Raw genomic sequence first — 25,397 nt, 5'->3', positions numbered from 1 at the left:
AGGATGGAGAGAAGGATGAACGGAGGGAGGAAGAAGAAGAGGAAGAAGGGGAAGAGGAGGAGGAGGAGGAGGAGGAGGGGGAGGAGGGGGGGAAACAGCGGAGTTTGATGGAGTTGTGTGCGCTTATGCCGGTGATATTTATCCATAACGCACAAGACTAGTTGAACGAAGCGCCGTCATCATGTTTGACTGCATGGACGTGCTGGCCGTGAGTCCCGGGCAGATGCTGGATTTCTACACGTCCAGCCCGTCCTCCTGCATGCTGCAGGAGAAGGCTCTGAAAGCCTGCATCAGCGGACTGGCGCACAGAGAGTGGCAGCACCGCCGGAGCGCACACTGTAGGTCCAACTTCTCGTCATCTCTTGTTATTGTTGCTGTTGTGGTTATTGGCTCACTTAAAGCTGTGAGGGCTGAGCTGGAGGTGATGATGGGCCGCCGCGGGCTGAGTCCATCATCCACATGATTCACAACAAGTTGCCATAAAGGGCCTCAGGTCTGATAATTACTGTGGTGATCAGGTATTGCTCATTTTAAATTAGATTTGGGAAGAGTTGGCGCATGAACGCAAAATATTAGGATGAATAATTGAGACGCAGGAGGATTGGGCAGCTCAGTGACATGATGAAGTGTAATTTTGTCTGATGGAAAAAGTTTGTTTTGAATGTTTGCTTCAGTGGAAACTCTCAGGAAACTTTCTCCCTGCACGTCATATTTCACTCCTACCGTGCACCGTCATAAATTCTCAGCAGTGGAAGCAGCCACGACCTGCTGATGTATGGCTTGTCTCAGATCAGTTCAGTTCAGAGAGCAGCAGGCTGCAGGAATGCAGAGAGTAAACACAGGCGGCGTTTCCACACCTCCTTCCCCGGCCGCACATGACAGGAGGGGCGGCCTGACGAGCCGCGACCTGCGCTCTGTGACACTGATTTAGATAAATGACCCCTCGGACTTTTCAACAAGATTAGCGGAGCTGCTATCGGAACATGTCAACCTCTGCGTTTTGAATTGGCTCCGGCTGATCGATGGACTGCTGCGAGTTTTTGTCCTGGAGACTGAAGTTGATGCTTTAAAGGCAGCTGCATTCCGAGAGAGATTTATATCTAATCAAAAATTAGGTCACCATATAGGGTTAAATAATTATTTTAACAGGATCAAAAGAAACGCAGGGTGGTGAGCAGTTTGTAGGGCAGCATGATGGGACATGATAAAAAAAAATCCCTGTCAGAAAGCTGCATTAAACCGCCTGTATCATCATCTTCAGCTGCAGATCACTTTCATCCTCTCACTGTGTGCTCATGAGGCACTTGTCAGTGTTTGTTTTTCACTGTTACCCTGCTGCTGCTCCGTGATTTATCCCCATCTGATAATGACCAGGCTCCAGCTGTCATTCCTCAGGAAATGTTTGCTCAAGGGCACTCGGTCAAAAGAGGCTCTTATCAGTGGAGGGAAAGTGCAGAAATGACAGCTGCCACCTTTAACCTGAGCTGCCTCGCACTGCGCTCAGCTGCAGGTCAGGCTGAGATGAAGACAGACTCACATCTCTCTGTAACTTGCTGGTTATTGTTGCGATTCATGTTTTTGTCTCCATAAAACCCACAAATATCCAGAGTGCAAGGTGACATCATTACTTTTGTCCAAGCAGCCATGCAAAACCCAAATTTATTAAAGTATTAGTCTTAGGAAGTTTGATCTGTCTTTTCTTTTTTTAAATCATTAATAAAATTGCTGCCCGTTAATTTCAGCTATTTAGACCAGTAATAATAAAAGCAGTGAGCTATATATAATTTCTTCTTTCATGGTAGTCGTGATGTTAAACTTGCGTTTAAAAATAATAATGCGACGGGAAAGTTGTGTCTTTAAAGTTTTTATTTCCGTCAGAGTTCACTAAATGTAAAAGAAAGTGTCTAAAAATATCTGACACATTTTCCCTTAAATTCTTAAACTAAAGAAAATGTGATTTAATCTTAATTTATTATTCTGTATCACCATCCAGTACTCTTACACACAATTAGACAGAGCTGTAGTCAGGATTTTAGTCCCCCAACGCACCTGTTAAAATTTTGCACAGACTCTTTATTATTTAGATATTTTCGATTCAGTGATTCCATGTAGAGTTCAGCTATTTTTTCTGTCATTTCAAAGTTCTCATTTGAATTCTGGATTATTTTATTTATGTCACAACGTTCGGATTTTACAGAGTTACTCCTCGGAGAAACACATGATCAGAATCTGCTGATCTCTGCTTATTCTTACATTTATAATGAATTGCTTATTGTTCATAACATCCGTATTCTTTTTAAAGTCAAGTAGAAACAGTTGAATTAGTGGCAAAATATCCCTCAGAAATGAAATGAATCACCTTTACATGCCTGTCAGGGTTTCTTTAAGTGCTTAAAACCTAAATAAAAGCTTTAATTGTTAATCATGGATGTATTAGTGAAACATTTTGGTTCGTTGTGGTCCGTTACAATAAGTTCAGCTGTTTTTTTACTCCTGCAAAAGTCGTATTTATGCACAAGTTTAAAGTTGAAGTTAGGTCTGAGTCTAAAGTGTAGGTTTAAACTGTTGAAGAGCAGCGTCTTAGAAAAAAGCTGCTGCAGTAGCTGCTTTGAAACAGGGCCGTAGCCAGCGTCTTTACAATGCTAAGGTCAAGACCCCGTCCCTTTATACGTCCCTCGGCCCCCTTAGTACATTTTAACCAGACACTAAAATTAAAGTCTCTAGAATTTGTCTTCTCTTTCTCGTATTTACACCAAGGTCACAACGGTGCCTCGTCCACACTGTCAGGAATACACATCTATGGAGAAACACTCCTTTACTTATTTACCGGCCTAAAACATGGACACAAAGGAGACAGTGACCTGCTCAGTGGAAGCTACGGCCCTTTGATTGTTAATACTGAAAAAAAAATGTGTTTAATTCCATTTTCTTTTATCACTAAACTTATTTCAGTTGTCACAGAAATTAATTCAAATGAACCAAAGCCTGTGTCGTCTCTCAGGGCGTTTCACATAATGTTTGGTGGATGCGAATAAAGCCAAGGTGTTTGATTGTCCGTGCAGTTAGGCAGTCAGTGCCCTTTAACACACACGTTGGCCTTATAGGACTCATGAAGCGCTAAATGGGACAAAAGATTTTTTTATTGCATTTTCTCAAAACACAGTGGCCCTCGGCCCGCAGAGCTGCACCTTGGCCTCTTGTGCTGTCGGACAGAACACCCCTGCCCTCCTCCTGTATGAATAAGGCTCTGTTTAAATCAGACTTTGATTCGAGAAAGCCTCTCCCAGGGTCATTGAAATGTTGGTTTATTAATTTATTTGTTCAGGATAATGGAAACCTCCTGGGTGTTAATTAGCCGCATTGACAACAAGCCAGCCATTAATGCACTTCCTCCACCAGTTTAGATGTTAATTAAGAATGATCAAGGACCTCCTTTACACAGATAAAATGGGCTTTGCGGCTGAGGAATTTCTGCACATGATACCCACGCCGCGTAAAGACACAAATGACGTTCACATTAAAAGCATCGCGTCATTTTATCTCATCAAAACAAATCCAAACGCCATCAGACAAACAAGTGGAAAGGTGATCGTCTGTAAACACAGCTGCCATTGTGACTTAAAAAGACAGAGTGTGATGTTTGAGTGTGATATGTGCTGAGCAGCTGATGTGTGTTATGGGATAATTGGGGCCTTTTTGTCTTCAAGGCTTAAGCGCCTCTGATATGGACATGAAAAGCCATTAGCACAGCTTGCACACCAAGCTAATTTAGTGGGCGTGTGAAATGAAAGGTGGATGGGGGGAAATAAAAAGCGATGTACAACAGTGAAATGAAAGGAGAGCTCTCTGATGCCAGGCATGTTTAATCGACATGATTAGGACAGTGTTAGGGTCCCACCAGGGTTACACTGATACTGTGGATCTGCAGTATCACAAATATCAAACGCTGCGACTGCTACAGGCTCCTGCTCGACCACCTCTGCACAAAAACACCTTTTAACTTTTATTTTTTAAAGAATGACTCATTTAAAGACTCGGTGTTGCTTTTAAAAAGCTGCCTAACTCTGAAATATTTTTTTTTAATGTGCTTCCAGTGGAGAACTTTCTCATGATGATTTAATTACTGTTTCAGAGGCTTTTCCACCCTGTTAAAAGGAAAACACTTTTCATGGCGTGAATGGAAGGCCAGTTTATTTGTAAAGCACCTTTTAACAGCAAGCCAATTCAAAGTGCTTTGCAGACGACATAAAAAAGCAGGAGGACAACGTTTAAAAGAAGCTAAAGGCAAAATAAACGGTAAACAGTTGACAGTGAAGTGATTTAACGACTCCAGCTCTCTAGGAGTTTGTTCTAGATACAGAATGTGATGTGTGGAAAGTATGGCAGGACCCAGATATCTAAATATCTGACCAGTCGGACATTCGTTCGTTGAGCAGTTTCTAAATTTCTCTAAATGTTATGTACACTGATTTATTTCTGGTGGCCCCCACAAGATCAGCATTGACCACCTTTATATTTCTTTTCTTTCCTTTTCTTTTTTAAAATTTAAAATTGCCAAAATTGTCATTGTAGAGCTGCTCCGCTCCACACCGAGTCGACCCGCACACAGACAGTGACAGGTCATGACACGGCTAATGCTACCCAACAGTTATTACCTGTTTAATCAACAGACATGAGCCATTTCCATGTCACTGTGAGTTTGTTAAGACCTTTGTTTAACCTCTCTGTTTCGGGTGTTACAGTAGTCGCTGCAGCTGTATTAGCTCGTGCTGACCGGACAGAACTGACCGTTTGCCGATAGCGAGAGCGGCGCTGCCTCTCACCTCTGTTTCACAGCGCTTAGTCAGGCGCTGTCTCGGGTCTGGTGCTCCAAAGACCAAAAAATGGTTTGGACAGCCCTGGTAAAAAGACAGAAAGCAGACATGACCAAGACCGGCTGAGAAGTAATTAAATGGCGGTAGATTAGAAAACAAACAAAAGATTCAGAAACTTCAAAGCTCCATACTCGACCATTTCTGACTCGGGTTTTTACGAATCCAAGATGAACCGACTTTTAATTCTTCTTCTTCTTTGGCACTAAAAACAATTATTACAATTTTTGAAACTGTTCTCAGTGAAACAAACAAATAGTCAGTGAGGTGCGCCATCTGATGGAGTCCCTCTTTGCACTTTTTATCGATTCATACGAATTTCATGAGCGATTTTGTCGATTAATTTTTTATTTCTGTCCTGTCATTAACCGTCTGAAGTACAGTTTAAAACCATGTTAATCACATATTAATTATGAAGTGCTTGTTGCTCATAACAACCTGAGCGTTTCTAAAAGTCTGCACAACATCCTTAAAAAATCAACATCTGCACAAACACTCATTTACATATATTTTTACAAACGTGCGTCTGTATATTTCACATATATTTTTAAAAGGGCTTAAAGCTTGAATTAAATTATTACAGCGTTATCATGAACGCAACTGTGTTTAATACTGCAGCATTTTGGGTTTCATTTTCATTAGTTGAGGATCAACTTCAGTTGTCTTTAACCCTTACATTGACTTATTTTGTGTTCAATTATCGTACCTTTAATTTATAACATTTGGGCATTTTAAGGTGTAAAATTAAAGGCTGTTGCCGCTCAGCGAATGTGAGGCAAACTTTTAAAACTGACCTCAGTCTCAACAGGCTTTAATGGCGATAGTGGGTGGAGATATTAATGTAGAATATATGCCTAATTGCTTGTTCAGCACTTAAAACAATGAACACTGTGTGGTGACATTTTTGGCATAAAAAGATATAATTTTAAGATTGTGAATTCCAGCTTGAATATTGTCGGTGATGTTGATATAAATTTTTAAAATAACTCTAAAATCTAAAGCAAAAATAAAACATTGTTTTGCCCCTATACTTAAATAATTTTATCAGCCTCTGTATAAAATGAGAATAACTCACAGCTCTATTTTCATGTTTTTTTGTGTCCCTCAGCTGAAACATTCTGATTGTTGATTTGGATTTGTTTGCCACACCCTTCCCAGAGCTCCCAGCTTCACCTCTTTTGACTGTTTTCTAACAGTGCCGACACCAGAATCCAGTTTGGTCTCAAACTGCTGGCAAGGGGAGAATAAAATCATACCGGCGCTGTGCTTTTAAGGCCACAAATTCCTGTGGATTAAAAAGAAACCTCTCGCATTTCAACAACCTTATTCCTTTCCCCACGTTCCTCTCCTGAGCTTTCTCCCTCGTCATCTGCTTTTATGGCTGTCTTAGTTTCTCGCTGCGTTTTTATGAAAGCTTTGATGTGGCTCGCACCTGTTGTGTTCGGCGCTGCTGCCGCTGCCGCTGCCGCTGCTGCCCATCAACGTGTAGTTTGACCTCGACACTGCATTCACCACAGGGTCGCCACGGGGTCACAAGGGGGGTCAAAAGAAGGGTTTGGGGGAGGGTTCTGTCACATGACTGCGTGGGAATCTATGAACCCAAACACCAGTCACTTAATGATATGTTGTCAGCACATAAAATCAAGAAATAGAGTCAGAGTTGTGAGTTTTTTTCTGTCAAATACAGAATAGAGGCCCTGATGAAAAGCAGATCCTCACCTCTCCCCACCGCTCTCCTCCTCCATTTCCCCGCCAGACATGAAGTCAAATGACTGTTCCCTACTGTTATTTTCTTTTCCTTGAGTGTTTAAAGCTCGTCTAAATATCCACCTCTGTAAAACACATTGGAGCGCAGAGCAAAGCTGCTTCTAATTTGGTGTACTTTGGGTGAACTTTGACCATTTCCTCTGACTGGGCCTGCTGTATGTGAGCTATGCGCTCAGCGCTCCTGCAGAGAGAACCTGCAGGAAAAACACTCCCAGACTGGATGGAGAGTCAGCTGAGTGGAGAAGGAGGAAGAGGAGGAGGAGGAGAGGGGCTGGATCCACCGACTGGGAGTAATATTCCTCTTATCCTCCCAGGCTATGCCCACCGCTCCACGCCCAAATCACCACAGCTTTCTCCTTAACACAAACCAAATACACAAATACCCCGAGGAGCTTCAGGAAATGCCTCTCTTTCTCTACATCCCTCCTCTTTTCGCTCCGTTCCTGTCCTGGTTTCTCTCTCTGCTGATGGCTTCTAATTTGTCAGGTTTAATTGAATCACGGCGATTTATGGTTCTCAATTGATTTTTATTTAAGCAAAAATTACGCGTGAGATTTGAACTGCACCTTTTCCCCTCCATTATCTGCAGCAGGAAAGCAGCTTTGTCCTAATTTCGAATGCGGCATCATTGTGTTAAATTGCCTGTGTGCAGCGACAGACTTTGCTTGGGGTTCTTTGCCATCTGTTGGTCATGTGGACCATGTGGGGAGAGTTTTACATGTCACTGGTTTTCAGACTGGAGGAACTGGATATAAGGACGTGGAGGGCACAGAGCGGATAGATGACGCTGCAGCTCTGCAGATTATTTCGACATTACCTACGAGTAACCTCACATCCTGCCTCACACTGCTCATTTCAGGCCCGACCACTTTGGGTTTTTCAAGCTGGCTGTGGCGCCCACTGTATATTTTTGGAGGGTTGCTGCCAAGAGCCTGCAGACAGTTTAGCAGTAATGACCATTTTCTTTTGCATTCGATTTGTGTCTCAGTTCTGAGCACGCAATGCCACAATTTGCACATGGATTGTTTTTTGCATGCTTATGAATTATATTTTGTGGAAAAACTTCAGCCCCTTTGTGGTCAGTACATATTTTCGGGTGTCAGCACACACATGCACAACAATAATATCTTCACCAGTTGACAAAAAGCGTATTGCTCATTACAAGTTGAGACATGTTTTCACAGTTTAGACAGTCAATACTATCGGCAGTAGTAACATTATACTCCCCGAGTTATTTGGTGACATCTAGGGAACATTTTGATAAAAAGAAGTCAGACATGGCAGAAACACGAGCAGTCACACGATCCGACTGGTTGTAAACAAACCTCCATTAGGTTGAAACTAGACTGTGTTTCTGGCTCAAGGTTGATCTCTGTCTGAACAGTTTTCCTCCGCAGTGAGGGATTATTGAGACGTTTCTACTGCACTCATCTCTGTAGAATATATTCAAAAATGTTTATAATATTAAAATTTGACATGACAAGTGTACATTCAGAGTTAGTGGTCGTTAAAATGATTTCTGCTGTCCATACTGGCCGTGACGTGATATAGTTTTTGGGGCTTTGCTCACTGTAAGATGGAGAATAGGTCGATTGATGAAGGATTTTTAAAGGCCGATATGATAATTATAGTTTGGAGCAGGAGAAAGATGATGTCTAACCCCTCATGAAATATATTTTTTGTCAGAAATGAACAACCTGTGACTTTATTAGAAACTGGATAACTGTTGAACATCTAACTCATTAATACATACATAAATCTGGAATTGAACATCAAACTTGAATGAAAAAAAAAGTGGGAGAAATTTTTATTTTATTTTATTTTTTTTTGTTATTAATTATTCTCAAAGTTAAACTGATATTTTCAGGTACACAATGACATCACCTTGACTCCGTGTATCCTCCGTGCAAAGCGATAATCAGACATTGGCATTGGCATTTGTGTTTGCAATAAGTATTTCAGTTACTTTTGAGTGTTTTGTAATGGGTATTTGCAGGGCTGAAAAAAAAACAGATGTAATTTGAAACAAGATAATAGAAAAGTTATTCTGTATTTCAAAATACTGAAATTATTTCTCAATAATTTATATAACATAAAAAAAAGGATGGAAACCCAGTGTATGAAACACTGAAGGGCTGTTAATTTGGAACAGAAAGTGGCAGCATTCACAGCCAAAAAAATCATGTAAATATGTGTTAAAATGAAACTTGATTATTTAACATAACCCTCCCCTCTTCAGCCCTGCGGCTGATGTTCATCCTTGCCTTACTGGCCACTATCGGGGCCACGTTTGCCAATAAAACATCCCATCAGCGCCAATAAATTGGCCAAATCGATAAGTTGGTTGACCTCTAATGGAGGACAATGTCTGCAGTACGCCTCCTGTTTAAAAACAACTTCTAAAATTCAGCTAAAGCGAATATAAGGCTTCAGAACTCTGAGGTAGAGTTAAATGTTGGCCAAAGACAAGTTTCACGTACAGTTACAAAGTAGAGAAAAGTTATTACATCAGAAAACCATCATGTCAGTTACACAACCATTTCTGGCTAAACTTTGCCAATGTTAGCTAGCATTAGCCACAGTTAGCCACTAGCTGAGTGAGACCCTTAACCCCTACTGAGTTGAATTGAAAAGTCAAAGGGCATTTTATAACTTAGGAACTTTTTAGCTGTAAAAAAAAACCATTGTGTTATTTCTTAATTGAAGTTACATTGCATCACTTGCATTTTTTAAACTGTGGTGAATGTCACATTGACATGATCTGATGAGGTCACAGCAGCGCTTGTATCAGATCAAGACAAGAGCAGATTATCAGATCATGTCTTAATGTTATCAGTCAAAACTAATTTGAGAGCAAAGTTTTAAAGTTCAGGCAAACTTTTATCAGCTGTGTGTTTTTTCTGGAGCTTATCACTCATACTGACTACTGGCTGTTATGAAAGCCAGTATCGGCCCTGTGTATCGGTGCGCTCCTGGTGTCAGCAGGCTCAGTCCAAGCGGACGGGCCAATCACAGGAGCTGTTTTCTCTAGTCTTTCCCCTCATTCTGCCTGCAGCCTCCAGCAGGGAGTGTGTGCTTTCCTGTTTGACCCCGGCGGCAGGTTCAGCCAGAGGCTAAGGGTTCAGCAGCCACAGATTTTTCTCTGCCTGCTCTGAAGCCAGACTCGCCGTGCGCGCTTGTCTGTCACCAGCCTTTATTCCTCTAATGGAGCTTTCTGTGTATGTTAACATGCGGGGAAGTCGACTCAAAGTTTAATCACGCAGAAAATGGAAAAAGGCTCCCCTGCACCTGATAGGGCCTATACACCACCATACAGGTACCCATTGACCACCCCCTCCTGCCACCTCTCCCCCCCCCACACACACACACACACTCTGAGAGGTGTAATGAATCTACGTTTATGCGTCCCATCTGTCTGCAGGTGGTCACACTGTCTCCCAGACGCAGCCATGAGTTTCAAATAGGCAGCGGAGCTGAATTGTTGGCGCTGCCTCTGCTCAGTGTGGGACTACCCAGCCATCACAAATGCTCTGACGGCATATCAGTAACAAAAGTATTTTTCCTCTCGATGTATGTTAAAGTGTGCCGCACCTCCTGGGGAAGGCTAATATACATTGTTTTTGTGCTCCAGTAGTCATACATCCTCATCATCGTCTCAGGTGAACACCTTGTTTCACTTATTACATGTTGGATACAGGACAGGGATATTAATGCGTGGGTTCTCTGTAGAGTCGGGGTGGGGGGTTGAGCTTGTGGATAAACTGAACCACTCCTTTTGACCATGCAGCCATATGATCAATAAATTAGGAGATCAGAGATTTTTAAATTAAGGAATATCCTAAATTAGTGACGGAGTCATGCTGACAGACCCTGGTGTACATTTAGCCGTAGTCAGATTTGTGATCTGGGGCATACGTGGCAAAGTGTAAAGAAAGGCTGTGTGGATTTTATGTGGATATGATAAAAGACACTTAAAATGATGAGTGCAAATGGAGCCTTTGGTAATATGATCACATTTGAGAACATGTTCCTCCAGCCTAACATGGACTTGCACTGCAGTAGTTTCAGTGTTTGGAGGGTGACTTCTGAAATGTAATACGCTACAGATTACTAGTTACCCTGTGAAAAATGTCATATGTAATGTAACTTACTACTAAAGATGGGAATTGATTTGATTTTACTGATACCAGTGCCGTTATCTACTCTGCTTATTGGTCCCAGTCTCTATCGATTTCCTCGTTGATTCCTGATCAGTTTTCTACGTGGAAAGAAAGGAGGCCTTCACAGGTTTTCAGCATCAGTGCAACAGTTTTATTATGTTTGAGTCTCTGAGTCTGAACACAGTGTAGATTGAAACAGGATTTGTTTTCTTTCAGGTTTCTTAGTCAAAGAAAAAATCAGCGAAGCCTGCCTGCGTACGGATAATGTTATTATAACAGGATATTTACCCTCAGTAACAGACGTGCTGTTTGGCTGGGTGTCTCCAACCTTACTGGAAATTATTATATTACAGACATTACAAGCAGAACTCCGTCTTTGCTTGAGACAGTTTCTTCTTCTCTGCCATGACTTTGTTGCAGTGCGCACTGTTAGAGAAACATGCCAGCATTGATAAAAGGAATGATACGCTCGGTGGCATTACGATTCCCACGGATTCGTAACAATCTGGACAATCTGGAACTGGTTTTCAATTCCCATCCCAATTTATTACATTTGATTAATTTTATAACAAATGTTTTGAAGGTCTAGTGTGTAGAATTTAGTGGCATCTAGAGCTGAGTTTGCAGATTGCAACCAAACAAACCTGAAAATGCAAATGGTGCTATCAAGAGCCAGTGTTTGGTTTGGCCGTTCTGGGCTACTGTAGAAACAACATGGTGGACTCCATGGAAGAGGACCTGCTCCATATTTTGATATAAACATCTCATTCTAAAACACAATGATTCTTAGTTGTAGGTGATTACACACTAATGAAAACACAGTTACGAATGCTATACACCATTTCTGCCAAATGATGCTCCTTAAACCTGCACACTGGACTTTTAAACTAGGCAATAAAGCTGAAGGTTTGACACTGAGCCTTTCAAAGTCAACAGCATTTTAACTGCTTGTGAAAACAAGCTTTACACTGTACAATAATGTCAGAGCCTTTTTCTGATTTCAGAAGAAAAATATTGTAAAGTTTCCAGCGCGGAAAGGCGTTCTTGTCCGATTACATGTCCACCCTCCTTGGCGTGGTTGGCTGATTGCTTGCATGGCAGACTTGCATTGCTTAGAGCAATGCGCATTGATTTAATTGGCAGACAAAAAGCAGTGCAAATTCAAACAAGATAACCAGTCTAAAACAATACTCAGTATTTGAGCATGTGCTGCCAAATGAATGGAGTCTGTCTGGACGTAGAGACAGCTCCTTGAAAGCCATCCTACCCTTGATGTTGCTGCTCTCAGCTTTGCTGGACAGCATTATCCTGAAATATGACACAAGAAGGCATTCCTGTACTGCGTAAACGTGCATGTAACATGTTAAATTACATTAATTAGTTGCTCCCCACCACTGTTAGTTATGTGTTTGCATACACACATATGCAGCAGCATCTATTCCCCCCTCTCTCCCCTATCAGATGGCTTTGTGTGTCAGACCACTGGCTTGCCTCCACTGTGGTGTCTCACCATACATCTGCTTTATGTGCAAGCTGCTTCTGACTGCTCTCTGCCAGCAACAGAGGGAGACCATTTGGAGCAATGAGATGACCTGACTTCAATGGAAACAAATGTCTGTCTGTCTGTCCTCATCAATGAAACCAGGTCGCTCTGGAGTTGTTTAAAGAATAGAGAAATAACATGGCTGACTCTCCCCACTGAAGTTGTTTACTCTCAGATGAATACCACTTGAAATTCAGACCAGCAAACTTTTCTAAATCCTAACGCAGCACCATTATGTCAGCTTTATGCAAGTCTACTTAAAGATTCTGCAGAAAGTTTTAAGCAGTTGATGCTGTCACTGTTTCATAACGAGTCGCAGAGACTTCTCCTTGCTGCCCAAACTGCTCCTCAGATAAGAGTGAGAATCGATAGATTTATAAATCATCTCATTCTAATTAACCTTGGTGGTCATCTTACTTTCTCGTCCCTTCTTACAGAGGTAACATCCATCCTCACGTACGGTACTGTATGTGCCGCAGACTTGTTAAGTCTTCCCTCGAGCCACAGAAGTTGCCGAACGCAAAGCTGCAAATTCGACATGTGCAAAAAGTCAGACAGGGTGAATGTAGCGGGAGATTAGATTAAACCGCCAGGGAATTCCTTGCAAGGACGAGGGTCCAGTAATTATAAGAGCTTGTCCCTTACCATCAGTAATTGAGTTTACTCTGATGAAGTACGGAAGAAAGTAATCTAATCAGTAGAGATGCTGGAGAGACTGTTCTCCATTTTCTATGCAGATAGGCTGCGTGTGCATGTGGACTGTGGTTTGGTCCCTGCATAGATTTAAAGTCTGGTACATTTTCACTTCAAGGTGCAAAGTGCATTCTGATTGCTCTATCTTGAAGAAGGCTGCTGTTAGTGCCTTTGTGTCTGCAAATTACAAGCACATCTCCCATAAACACTGCTGTTTAACATCATCTACCTGCTTTCTGGTGAGGCTGTTATTAACCAAAGAAAAATACCAGAAACTTTATTCTCCCCAGTGGCCTGCCACTTTACAACAAATGGACTGCATTTATATTTTGCTTTTTTAATCTTAGCAACCACTCAAAGTGCTTTACAACACAAGCACCATTCACCCATTCAAACACTGGTGGCCGAAGCTACCATACAAGGGGCTCATCCATAGCCATCGGAAGCAATTTGGTTTTTAGTTTCTTGCCCAAGGACACTTTGAGCACTTTGAGTGGTCGCTAAGACTTGAAAAGCACTGTAGAAATGTAGTCCATTACACTACACAACTTGTTTTGTGTGCTTGTGCTACAGGAAAGGTGCCCTCTTCCTTTTATTTAACCAGGAGGTCCCATTGAGATGAAAAACCTCTTTTCAAGGGAGAACTGGCCAAGACAGGCAGCAGCATAAAATAAACACAGTTAGAGACATAACATAACAAGGACAACATCATAGGAGTACATACAGTAAAAAGTGTAAATCAGTAACAAATTTAAAACTAGTTCATTGCACAGAATTAAGAGCACTGACAGCTTAAAGAAGCTGCCTCTAAGTCCTTAAGTTTAGATTTAAACTCATTTAGAGAAACTAGGCAGTCCAGTTGTAAGATATTTTGCAGATTGTTCCATGCAGTGGGGGCAGAATAAGGAAATGCCTTTTTCCCAAGCTCAGTACGGACGTTTGAGACTGAAAGTAGGTAAAGGTCATGGGAGCGCAAGGAGTATTGTCTGGTGCTCCTTGGCATGGTAAGGACACATAGGTGAAACGGAAGCAAACCTAAAATTGCCTTGTATATGACAATATACCAATGATGAAGCCTGCGGGTGGCCAAAGAGGGCCAGTCAGGACTTTACAATTAGTTATAGATCTCAGGACAGCATGATAAGCTGTATCAATTTTATGAAGACACTGAGCAGAAGCATGCATGTACAAAACATCACTGTAGTCAAGCACAGATTAAAAAAAAGTGGCAGCAACAAGCTGCTTTTTTACATTAAAAGAAAAACACAACTTATTACTAAAGTAGAAACCCAATTTCAGTCTCAGTTTTTGTTGAAGCACATGTGCTTTAAAAGTAAGGGAGTCATCAATTAAAATACCCAGATATTTATAAGAACTGAAAGTCCCTATGCTCCTTCCATCCAGAGTGACCACAGCAGGGATGTGTGCTCTAGACTTTGAGTTACTGAAGATCATAATTTTTTGTCTTTTCAGCATTAAGAACAAGCTTTAGCTGAAGTAGGGTATCCTGAATAACATTAAAAGCATCTTGCAGGTGCTCAGTGGCCAGGAGAAGAGTAGATGCACAACAGTAAGTGACTGTGTCATCTGCATAGAAATGAACCTTAACATCAGACACATTTTGACCCAGGTTGTTTATATACAGGGTAAATAAAAGAGGACCTAAAATAGAACCCTGTGGTACACCTTTGCAGACAGATACAAATTCAGAACATAGACCATTGTGTCTAATGCAATGAGATCTGTCACTAAGATAGTCTGAAAACCACGCAACTGATTGCTCTGAGAGTCCTGACTGAAGAAGTCTAAGCTTTAAAACGTGATCAACAGTATCAAAAGCTTTAGACAGATCAATAAAAAGTGACGCACAGTGCTGTTTCTTATCAAGTGCAACCGAGATGTCATTTGCCACCTTCAGGGCAGCTGTGACGGTATTGTTTGATAGGTTTGATATCAGCCTATAGTTGTTTAAACAAGCCGGGTCACCTCCCTTCAGTAAAGGGAGGACAAAAGCAGATTTCCACAGCCTAGGAACGACCTTAGTTTCCACTGAAAGATTAAAAATATATGTTAGAGGCCTTGCTATAAAATCAGATGCCACTTTTAGGAAGTAAGGTTCAATTAGATCAGGCCCTGGTGCTTTTCTAGGATCTACATTCTTTAAGGCTTTGTAAACTTCCTGCACAGAAAAAGGTGCCAGGTTAAAAGCTTGACCAGTATACACTGGCACACCAGTACAGGGTTTCCCAGATGTAGAATGAGCAGAATCAAACAAGGAACCGGAAGATATAAAATGCTCATTAAAACAATTCAAGATCTCCATTTTGTCATGCACAACAATAGAGTCCTTCATAATACAGGGAGGTAGAACATGAGAATTTTTACTCACAGAAGGTGACTGTATGGTTTTCCAGAACCTCCTTGGGTCATTTAAATTTTCACTGGTAACAACAGACAAGTAATATTCTGATTTGGCTTTCTTAATTAAAGAAGAACATTTATTTCTTAGTTGTCTAAAAAAAAGCCAGTCTGAGGTGGAACCTGTGGTCCTTGCCTTAGCCCAGGCTGAGATCCTCTCATGAACAGTGTGTGCTAGTTCAGAGGAGAACCAGGGGTTATCACGACCCTTTACTCTGTACCTCCTATAGGGAGCATGAGTGTTAATGATTTTAGTAAACGCATCTTTAAAAAAGGCCCATGCTGTCTCCACATCAGGGATCAGCTCAGTTCTACCCCAATTGAAATGGTCTAAATCATGATAAAATCCTTGCTCACTAAAAAGTTTAAGATTCCTCTTAGAAACGATTGCTCACTAAAAAGTTTAAGATTCCTCTTAGAAACGATACAGTACGTGGCTTTAATTTGGGCACCTTAGTGTTCCTTAGAGCAGCAACAACACAGTGGTCGCTTTAGTCATTGCAAGTGGGTGAGTTAATCAGCTGGGTAAAATTAACAGAGGATTTGAACTCATCAGATACTGGCTTAAGGCAATCCCAATTTAGATCACCAGCTAAAACAAGTTCATTGAGTCTGGATAAAAGGTGTGACAAAGAATGCAATGCATCTTTTGATGTTGATGTTTTTAGCAATTTCCAATACGGTGACTCATGTGACTCAGTGTGCCCCCTTCTGCGTCAAGATGTAATGCAGAAGGCTGCTGCCCAAGCGTCAAAATATGAGGAGTGGTGATGACATCATGTTGCCCCGGACCAAATTGGTGGATCTACCAAATGACAGACTGAGCAACTTATCGACTATTACCAACCCTAGGACTGGTAGCATGGATAGCAAACATAAATGGACTCAACCCAAGACCAAAGGATGGTTTTTCTAAACTGAGAGTAATAACTTACAGGAGCATCCAGGTACTTTCTTGCAACAGTGTCTGGTCCTTTAAAATTTTGAGAAAACATTTTTTTTTTAATGTAAATGTTCTTTTCGAGGTTCCAGATGTCTTAATGAATCATTCAGTCATTTGAAACCAAGCCTTCTCATCTTCTTTCTTCTCTTGTTTGCATTCCCCGCAGCCATTGAAACACAGAGCACCAGTTCTGAGGAGCTCGTCCCCAGCCCGCCGTCCCCGCCGGCCCCTCCTAGAGTCTACAAGCCCTGCTTCGTCTGCCAGGACAAGTCCTCTGGATACCACTATGGTGTCAGTGCTTGTGAGGGCTGCAAGGTAGGACTCCGGTACCTACTCAGACTGTGACATGCTGTGTTCTCTCTTTGTGACGCTGAAACGGAGGGCATATTCACTCCGAATAGAAATTGTTAAACACCGAAGTGAGAGTGTAGTGGCTGAGTGAGACTAAGAGCTTTTTCAAGGTTTCTGTAAACTTTTTTTTAAACCAAATTCTGTAATTTTGTCTGAACTGATACAAGGCATGGTTTCCCTTGAGGCCTTTCTTGAAGTAAATTTCTGACCATTGAAGGAAAATAGACTGCAATTATACGTTTACCACCCAGAACGATCTATAAGCTGCGTGTTCTCCCTATTCATGCATGGTCTTACTTCAGGTGCTGCAGTTTCCTCCCGCTGTCCAAAGACAGGCAAATTAGATGTGAATTAGTGTTTCTAACTGTGATGATGATCATGATGATGTTAGCTTATTGGAGATATTTCCATGTCAGTTTGAGCTAAGTGTGAAAGTTTGTTGTTGACCGTGGAAATAATATTTTTGACACAAAAAAAAAATTGCAATTTAAAGCTAGGGTAGGCAGTTTAATTTTGATGTCATTGGGCAAAAATCCCAATTTAGGTGGGCTGAGTTTGCATGTTCTCCCCGTGTCAGCGTGGGTTTTCTCCAGGTTCTGCGGCTTCCTCCAAGAATCCAAAGACATGTAGGTTAGGTTAAGTTGTTACTTTAATTTGCCCGTAGGCGTGATTGTGTGTGTGAATGGTTGTCTGTCTCTATAGCCCTTTTTAGACAGGAATTGTGCAAATTTGCAGGAAAGCCCAATCAGTTCAATTCTTTCAGCATTGGCAGTATATAAACAAAATCGGGGAGTGCAGCAAAATGTCGCCTACCTACTTTTGTTCATACAGAATGTGTCTTTTTCGGGGCAGTGGGGGGCGTGAGCAAGTAACAAAACGTGTAGCTCAGCGTGTGACGTAAACAGTGACGTGGGAGGGAAGCCGCGGCTGGTCAGTCCTTCGGCGATTCTCTCGTAAGTCGGCCCGTTCTTCACCGCCCCCGTTATCTGACGGTTAATGGCCTCTTGGTTTGCGAGGACAAGGAGGGCGCGCAATTCCTTGTCTCCCCAGTTGCTCATCTTTACAGTGTCTGTCAGGTTNGTTAATGGCCTCTTGGTTTGCGAGGACAAGGAGGGCGCGCAATTCCTTGTCTCCCCAGTTGCTCATCTTTACAGTGTCTGTCAGGTTTGTGTTTCCCTCTTGCTACTAGCTGCTCGCTAATTCCTGCTATCAGCTGTTTCCTGTTTATCCACCGCCAGTGGGTAGCACATGCAGCGTCATCATTAGCTCCTCCCACAAGTCATCAACAGCCCCTCCCATTGCGGAAGGCCGCCTCGGCCTGTTTAAAAACAATAAAAGGGTTCCGCCAATATGTCTACCTTGGAGGCAGAAAATTGGGCACCTCGGATCAACTCTCCAATTTGGCACTGTGTGTCTTAACGCTCGCAGATAACACCTACGTGAAACGTCCAATGTTACGAGCATGTAGGAGAACTATGGTGGCCAATGTGAAAACGTGAATGGCCCGGTCTAGAGCAGGTGTTTAGTTTGTCCATTCTGGGCTACTGTTGAATAACACTGCGGGTAGAGCGAGTACAGTGTGGCCCATGTGGGTTGAGTCCTTTGCAGTGGCCTGGGTTTGATTCCTACCTGTGGCCCTTTGCCGCATGTCACCCCCATTCTCTCTCCCTACATAGAAACCCAAAAAATAATCTTAACAAAAAAAAAAGAAAAAAAAAAGTGTTTCAAATCGAGTCAATGTGTGGGCACAGGAGAAGAGTCTCGGTGCTTTAGTGAAGGGTCAGTTCATCTAATTTACAAAACCATTCTTCACATACCTCTAGGTGATATTGCTCATGTAGATAATATATTTGGATCTGCTTGTGCTGGTTTTTGAACGCCTCGAGCACCACAAGCATGTATCCGAGTTATTTTTGTGTAATTTGGGTGAACTGTACCTTTAAGACACCTCCTCTCAGTTTCAGTCTGCCATTCTCAAATGTTCTACTTTTAGAAATTCCTTCCAACATCTGCTCTGCCAGCACTTGTCTGTCTTCTCCCACTTACAGCAGCTGTTGCTAGGCAACCGCTCACGCCCGCATGCACATAGACACATCTATAAACAATATTCAGTGGGCGAGTCGGTGAATAGGCTGCTGTGCCTTTAAAAGCATAATTAAATAACCCTGTAACGTTTTCTGTGTGAAACGGCTGAAAATGGAAAAGTAAAGCTTTACATTACTTAGTGGGAGCAGAAATGGATTACAGTAATACCCTCTGGAGAGCTGCACATGTATTCCTCGCAGACAGCCCGTGTGATTCCTTTCCAGGCGATGCTGTTTTACTCCCATGCAGCCAGACTGCGCTGTGATGTCCTCTCTCCTCCCTGCCTCTGTAATTGAAGCAATGGTATGCCAGGAATCCTTTGGAGTTTTTGGCCCAGAGGGAGGTGGTGATCAGCTCACTCACTAGGCTCTGGGTCAAACTAAGTTCTCCGCAGGCTTCCATGCCGTTACGTGCCAATATAAGCCTCATCGTAAAGGCCTGTCATGACCTCTGACCCTGCTGCTCTGGCCTTGGTTTAAAGGAAACCTACTATTAAAAAAAACACAATGGAATTTATCTGGGCTGTTCATGAAGTGTGCACAGAACAGCTGGTTTGAACACAACACACTGACAGATTCATCAGATCATTGGATCACATGATCACGGGCCCGAGTACCCTGAGTGCAGATTGTGCTTCTCTAATGACATATGCAGGCAGTGAATTAAGTGAAAATACTGTCAGTGCTCCTGACAATACAGACAATATGGCGAAGTTTCATTCCATCCATCTGCTCGCTCCACAGAGCGCTGATGTAAAAATAGTTCAATTCATTGCAGAATGGCCTTATTTTCTGACGTCCTGACTCAGAAGGATTAAGCCACGGATTAAAGTTTCTTTTCTTTCTATTTTTTTTTCTCCACTGTGTTGTATTTCTGTCACCATGGCGAAGGCATTGTTGTCTGTGGTGCGAGGGGCAAGCCCCTTCTATTGGGTGGATGCATCCAAGCATGGCGTATAGCTGTAGGCTTTTAGCCAGCAAGAGGAGCCTTTTACTGCCCAGTGAATGTGCCAATTAGAGCTACAAATAGACTCAAAGCTGGACAGAGAGTGCGTATGCTTTGTAGGCTATGTGGACGCGCGTGTGAAACACTTGTTAAAATAAGGCTGCATGCACATACAGTATGTAGTAATATAATGAATTCACATGGCACAGAGGGCCAGTCTGTGCTCTGTCAATAACTGTTTACTAATGGGTGTCCAAACATTTGTCGGTTTGTCTCTCACAGAAACATCTAATCATTTAGCCTCCGTCAATTTAAGAATAAAGTTCGGAGGTTTTCCCAGAAATGGCACTAATCCAGGTTTGTACAACATACAGGTTTTTTTAAATGCCATAAAGATAGGCGTCTTTATTTATTTTTATTTTTTTATGCCATTGCACTGGCGATAGCTGTTGTTATGTTGGGTTGTCTATCCCGTCCCTGTGAACACAATATCTAGACAATGAAAGTTCCTCAAAATTGGCATCAACGTCCAGTTGGACTCCGTGATGAACTGACTAGTTTTGTTGGTCAAAGGTCAAGATCACTGTGATCTCACCCTTCTCATTCTCGTGAACATAATATCTCAAGAACGCCTTGGGAGCCTTTTTTCAAATTTGGCAAAAAAAAATTCACTTGGACTCAGCGATAAATGGATCAGATTTTGGTGGTCAAAGGTCAAGATCACTGTGATCTCACCTGTCTCATTCTCGTGAACATAATATCTCAAGAACGCCTTGGGAGCCTTATTTCAAATTTGGCAAAAAACAATTCACTTGGACTCAGTGATAAACAGATCAGATTTTGGTGGTCGAAGGTCAAGATCATTGTAATCTCACCTGTCTCATTCTCGTGAACATAATATCTCAAGAACGCCTTGGGAGCCTTTTTTTCAAATTTGGCAAAAAATTTCACTTGGACTCAGCGATAAACGGATCAGATTTTGGTGATCAAAGGTCAAGGTCACTGAGATCTTGCATCCGTCTCATTCTTGTAAAAGTGATATCTCAAGAACACCTTAAGGGAATTTCCTCAAATTGGCACAAACGTCCACATGTGGGATTGATAGCAGAACGTAGCATGCTATGGACATTACTTTCTTTGGTCACATTGTGGTAATTCTGAGGGCACTATATAGAGCTTCAATAACACACACAGACTTTGGACCCTCAAATAAAGTGTCAGACTGTAAATATGTGCTCTACATAGTAAATAGGTGGCGCTTTCCATTCAGCTATCGTGGTTCCTCACTTACCACATTTGTGTATCTTCCTCGTGCCTTAGCAGAGCCTCCTCCCAGCTGGGATGGAGAGACAAATGGGAGGACAGAGGAAATGTATTCACCAGACGAGACATCCTCATACCTTTAGGTGTCATTTCAGGAGACGGCAGTAAGAAATGACGGACAGCATCTCAACTGTCAAATGTGTAGAGAAATGTGGGAGCGATAAAAACAGCTATAAATGTTCTGAATAAAATCTACAGCCTAATCAGTCTGTGAAAGACCACAGGTACAGTAAGGCTCAGCTTGATATTATAGGACTATACTGTAATAATAACCTTGACTGTTGCAGCTGTTCAGTTCTCCTGACTAAGATGCTGTCGGAACAGAACATAAGAAAGGAGGAAGAAAGGCTTGTCGTGAAGAAACAAAAAAAGTTGCAAAGATTGTTTCCGTGATTCATTTACAGTATAGATCAACAGCATGGAAAGCACCCAGGAAATAATTTCAGACACAGCCCAGGCCTTCTTTACTGAGGACAGTTTGACATGTCGCGGTAGGAAAAGCAGAGGTGCAAATCATGAAATGAAGGATGGCTAAATTGTAAGTGCGTCAGTTTAAGGGTCCTGGTGTTCATGCTGGCTTACTGTACCATCCACACTTCTCTTACTGCTTTAATATCAATTAGAAATGTCTTCTGTGGTGGTCTATATCATTTTTCTACTGGTGTGTTATTGAGTGACGAACTCCAACAACTGTTGGATTGACCGAACTAGCAATGTTTTTTAGTTTATGTAGCCAAAGAACAACATCATAAAAAGAAGACTGCGAGTCAGTACTTTGTAACATTCACACATTCACATTTGAGAGGCTGAAACCAGAGACTGTTTAGTATTTTAACATTATTAAGGATTTTGTTCATTTTTTGTCAGTTCACTTTTTATTCTCGTAGGAGACCAAATGCACAAATAACGACAGGAATATCAATGTTCATACAGCAGGTAGTAGTGGCACTTCTCACTGTGTTTGATTCTGTCATGACTGAGTAAGTGTGTTGGCCAGCCTCGGCAGATTTGCTGTGTGGACAGAGCTGATTTGAATTGTTAAAACAGGATGCAGGCATATGGGCCTCCAGAAGCACATGCATATGCAACAGATGACAGTTTCCTCTGTGTTGACCCAAAGTCAAGAAATCCTCCAAAGTCAAGGCAGCCTTCACATTCAGTCACCCCTACACTTCCTGACATCTTGAACAGCGTCCTTCTGAAAACTCCAGATGAAAACACAAAATGTCCCAGGTACCCTGGGACCATCCTAAAGACACCAGAAGGAAACTGATCAAAGTTCCTGTAACTTTATTTCCATCCTCTCTCTGCTGTTCATTCCAGTGACGAATACAAGAAGAAAAAGCTGAATATGAGTAGTATTCAGCTCTCCAAGCATGTGGAACTGCTGGTTATCAGGTATCTGTCTACCTGTAAACCTTCGTATTTTGGCATCATTTCCTGCAGCTAATGTTTCACCTAATCAAGTACATTGGAGTTTCTCACGGAAGGGAAACTGTAGGGATTGTTGCAGTCAAATTAAGAAAAATCATCTGATTTAACAGCAGCATTTTTCCAGTAACCCATATCCCTGTCCACAGAACACACTGTTAAAGCTGGGGCAGGTGGTTTTATTTTGGCATCACTGGGTGGAAATCACTGTCATATACTTGAAGCGTATTGTAATCCAAGTGGTCTGAGAACACTAGACCTCTGCACCTCCTCTTGGGTCTGTTTTCAGGCTTTAGAAAATCTAGCCCGTGACAGAAGACAGAGTCTGACAATTAACAAAATAAAACAGGTGTCAGTATCAGCGAAGGGTTTCAGAGATGGAGAGAACATAATAGTTTAGGCCTCTGCCAACCAGAGATTTGAACTTTAAGTTCAAATTAGCTAGAGCCTTGAATCACAGTTGGTCCTTTACCTCACTCCTGGCTGCTATAGACCACCTTGGTGGGATGAGAGTGGGCGCAGCTCCAGAGGTGGACCCCTAGTCAGCGGCCCAGCAACCCAAACCCCAGCTCCAGGGGACCTGACAACCCTGACACACTGCTGGATCAGTAAACTTTCTGTTGCTGCTGTTACACAGGTTAGACCTGGCTCTGCCATTGGCTCACTGTGACACTCGGCGCTGAGGGGTTTGCACTGGCCGAGGTTGAGCCACTAGAGCTGCCGACCCCAACTGTCCTTCTTTAGAGCTGCCTGCTCTCCTACCGGGGAAGCAGTCCACAGCAGCAGTGAGCAAGGTGAGGGGTGGCTAGCTAGTTAATTCTTGTCTCATTCGTGGTCTAATAATCAGAGAGAAAGAGCGGGGCAAGGAGGGACTGAGAGAATGACCTGTGTGCAGCTCTACTATGAAATAGGATTAAATAAATGAATGTTTCTTTGTTCTTCTTTTTTGCCTTTTCCAGATTTCTGTCTACCCCAGCTTTAACAGACTCATAGGGACTATTTCTTCACCAGAAAGTTGTGCTGGTGAAAACACAGAGAGGTCTGCTGAAAATTTTAAAGCCCCTTTCAGACATGCACTTTGTTCCCTGAATGTGCTGGTGATTTTACATGTTGGTCTCCCACAGTCACAGCAGCAAGCAAAATAGATCGCACCTATTAACATTTACCTAACATTTCAAGCAAAGCACAAGCATGAATTGAATGAAGCCAGATTAATATGACGGTCACAGCATCACAAGGTTCAATCAGTGCACTAAGTTATGTTTTATATTAACAGCTGATCAAATTACTGTGTGGGTTTGTCCCTAAACATTTTACTGAGAATTAATCTAGTTGTTTTGTGTTTACGGTACAAGACTTTACTGTTTTTGTTCAGGTCACTGCTTCTACAAAAACCTCATTTCCAGAAGCAGCAGGCTGCTGTTGTTAGTGAAAAAGCTCTGATAAACTTGCTCAGTAGCAAATAGGCAGACAGACACAGTTAGAGACAGGCTGGTGAATAGAGCGGAGCATTTAGCATTTAGCAGTCGAATCTAAGAGACAGATGTTTCTAGGAGTTGGTGGAGACCAAAATAGAGCTAAAAGGAGAGTGAATATTGGACCTCCAATCATCAGGTGGGCATAAATACAACTCTAAATGACTGATAATGTTGCTTCCTAACTGCTGGATGTGTAAATGTGCTCATGCACTGTTCAGACATATTCCTACAAAAAGTAATACACCAAATTCATATATATCCCGTGTAACACTGGTGTGTCTAGCTAGTCACCCAAAGTCTCTTTGATTGGATGAACTTGTAAACGCCTCTGGGCAAATTAAGCATTGGAAACTGTTTTACCTTTGTTTGAAGAAAGAGAAAAGACAGGGATTTTACATATATTTGGCATTTAATAAGAAATAAATGGTCAATTAACACAAGATCATGGGATTGAAACTGGAAAAATGTATTTTTAGATTCACTGCTTCTCTAAACGCATGTCTCGCTGTACTTCTCAAGAGCACTATTAAAATTGATCACCTAATTACAATCAGGAGGAGGAGGAGAAGAAAGAGTGCATGAAACCAGTGCTTTCTCCCTATAGTATATTTACATTCATGCCAACTTAATTTAATTATGAATCCAGAATAACACTTCACGCACAGCATGCGAGCAAGAAGAAGGTCGCCGCAGCATTAAAATGTTGTCATTGTAAGCTTGTGAGCTCCTGGATATTATAATTTATAAAGAGGTTCACTGGTGAGAGAAGGCTCAAGTGTGCAGCGCACTCAGGATGGTCAGTAATACACACAGTACATCAATATACTCTTCAACCCAACACTGTTTCTAGCAGTGCCACAGGTACTTCTTAACACTGGATGCCAAATATTGCATGATCATTAGGTGTTTTTGGACCAAACGGTTCTGGAGAGCTCCCCCGAGAACTACAGTACATACCTTGAAGGAGCTTTTTTCTGCTGTGCCCCGTGGGGCTATATTTTTTGTTTCGTCTGTGTTGTTCTGTTGTTTTCACGGCTAGCAGGTGTTTAAAAATGGTGGTTACTGGTGCTGCATTGGCTGTGTTTGACCAATAAATGTACATTTACATCACTCGTGGTGCTGTTTGTGCTGAAGGAGTACCTACACTTTTAAGAGCTCCAGTTATTCCTAGTTCTTGCTGTGTGGACACGACAAAAAGAGTGGTCTTTAAACTAGAGCTACAACGAATAATTGAGTAGTTTTGGGCCAAACAACTAATTTAGAAATCAAGAACATGATCTACCAATGAATCGGCAATGAAAATAATCATTAGATGCAGCCCAACTTAGATCTAAGTTCGTACAACTATTAAAAATGCATCCCGTCCATTGTACGGCTGTTGTGTCTGTC

General features: G+C 42.0%; 1 protein-coding gene across 1 annotated transcript in view; it reads left to right on the top strand.

The window, feature by feature from the left end:
- Positions 1-90: 90 nt before the first annotated feature.
- LOC126383889 (retinoic acid receptor alpha-A-like) overlaps positions 91-25,397 on the top strand; it is a 102,407-nt gene continuing 77,100 nt past the window's right edge. Inside the window, exons 1-2 of the mRNA XM_050034633.1 lie at positions 91-338; positions 16,562-16,710. Of these exons, the coding sequence (XP_049890590.1) occupies positions 182-338; positions 16,562-16,710 (306 nt within the window). The 5' untranslated portion in view covers positions 91-181. The remainder of the gene's footprint in view (positions 339-16,561; positions 16,711-25,397) is intronic.

The sequence above is a fragment of the Epinephelus moara genome, chromosome 22 (genome assembly GCF_006386435.1).
Source record: "Epinephelus moara isolate mb chromosome 22, YSFRI_EMoa_1.0, whole genome shotgun sequence".
Lineage (NCBI taxonomy): Eukaryota > Metazoa > Chordata > Actinopteri > Perciformes > Serranidae > Epinephelus > Epinephelus moara.
Note: the sequence above shows the minus strand (reverse complement) of the source record. Positions and strands in the feature narration are given on the sequence as shown.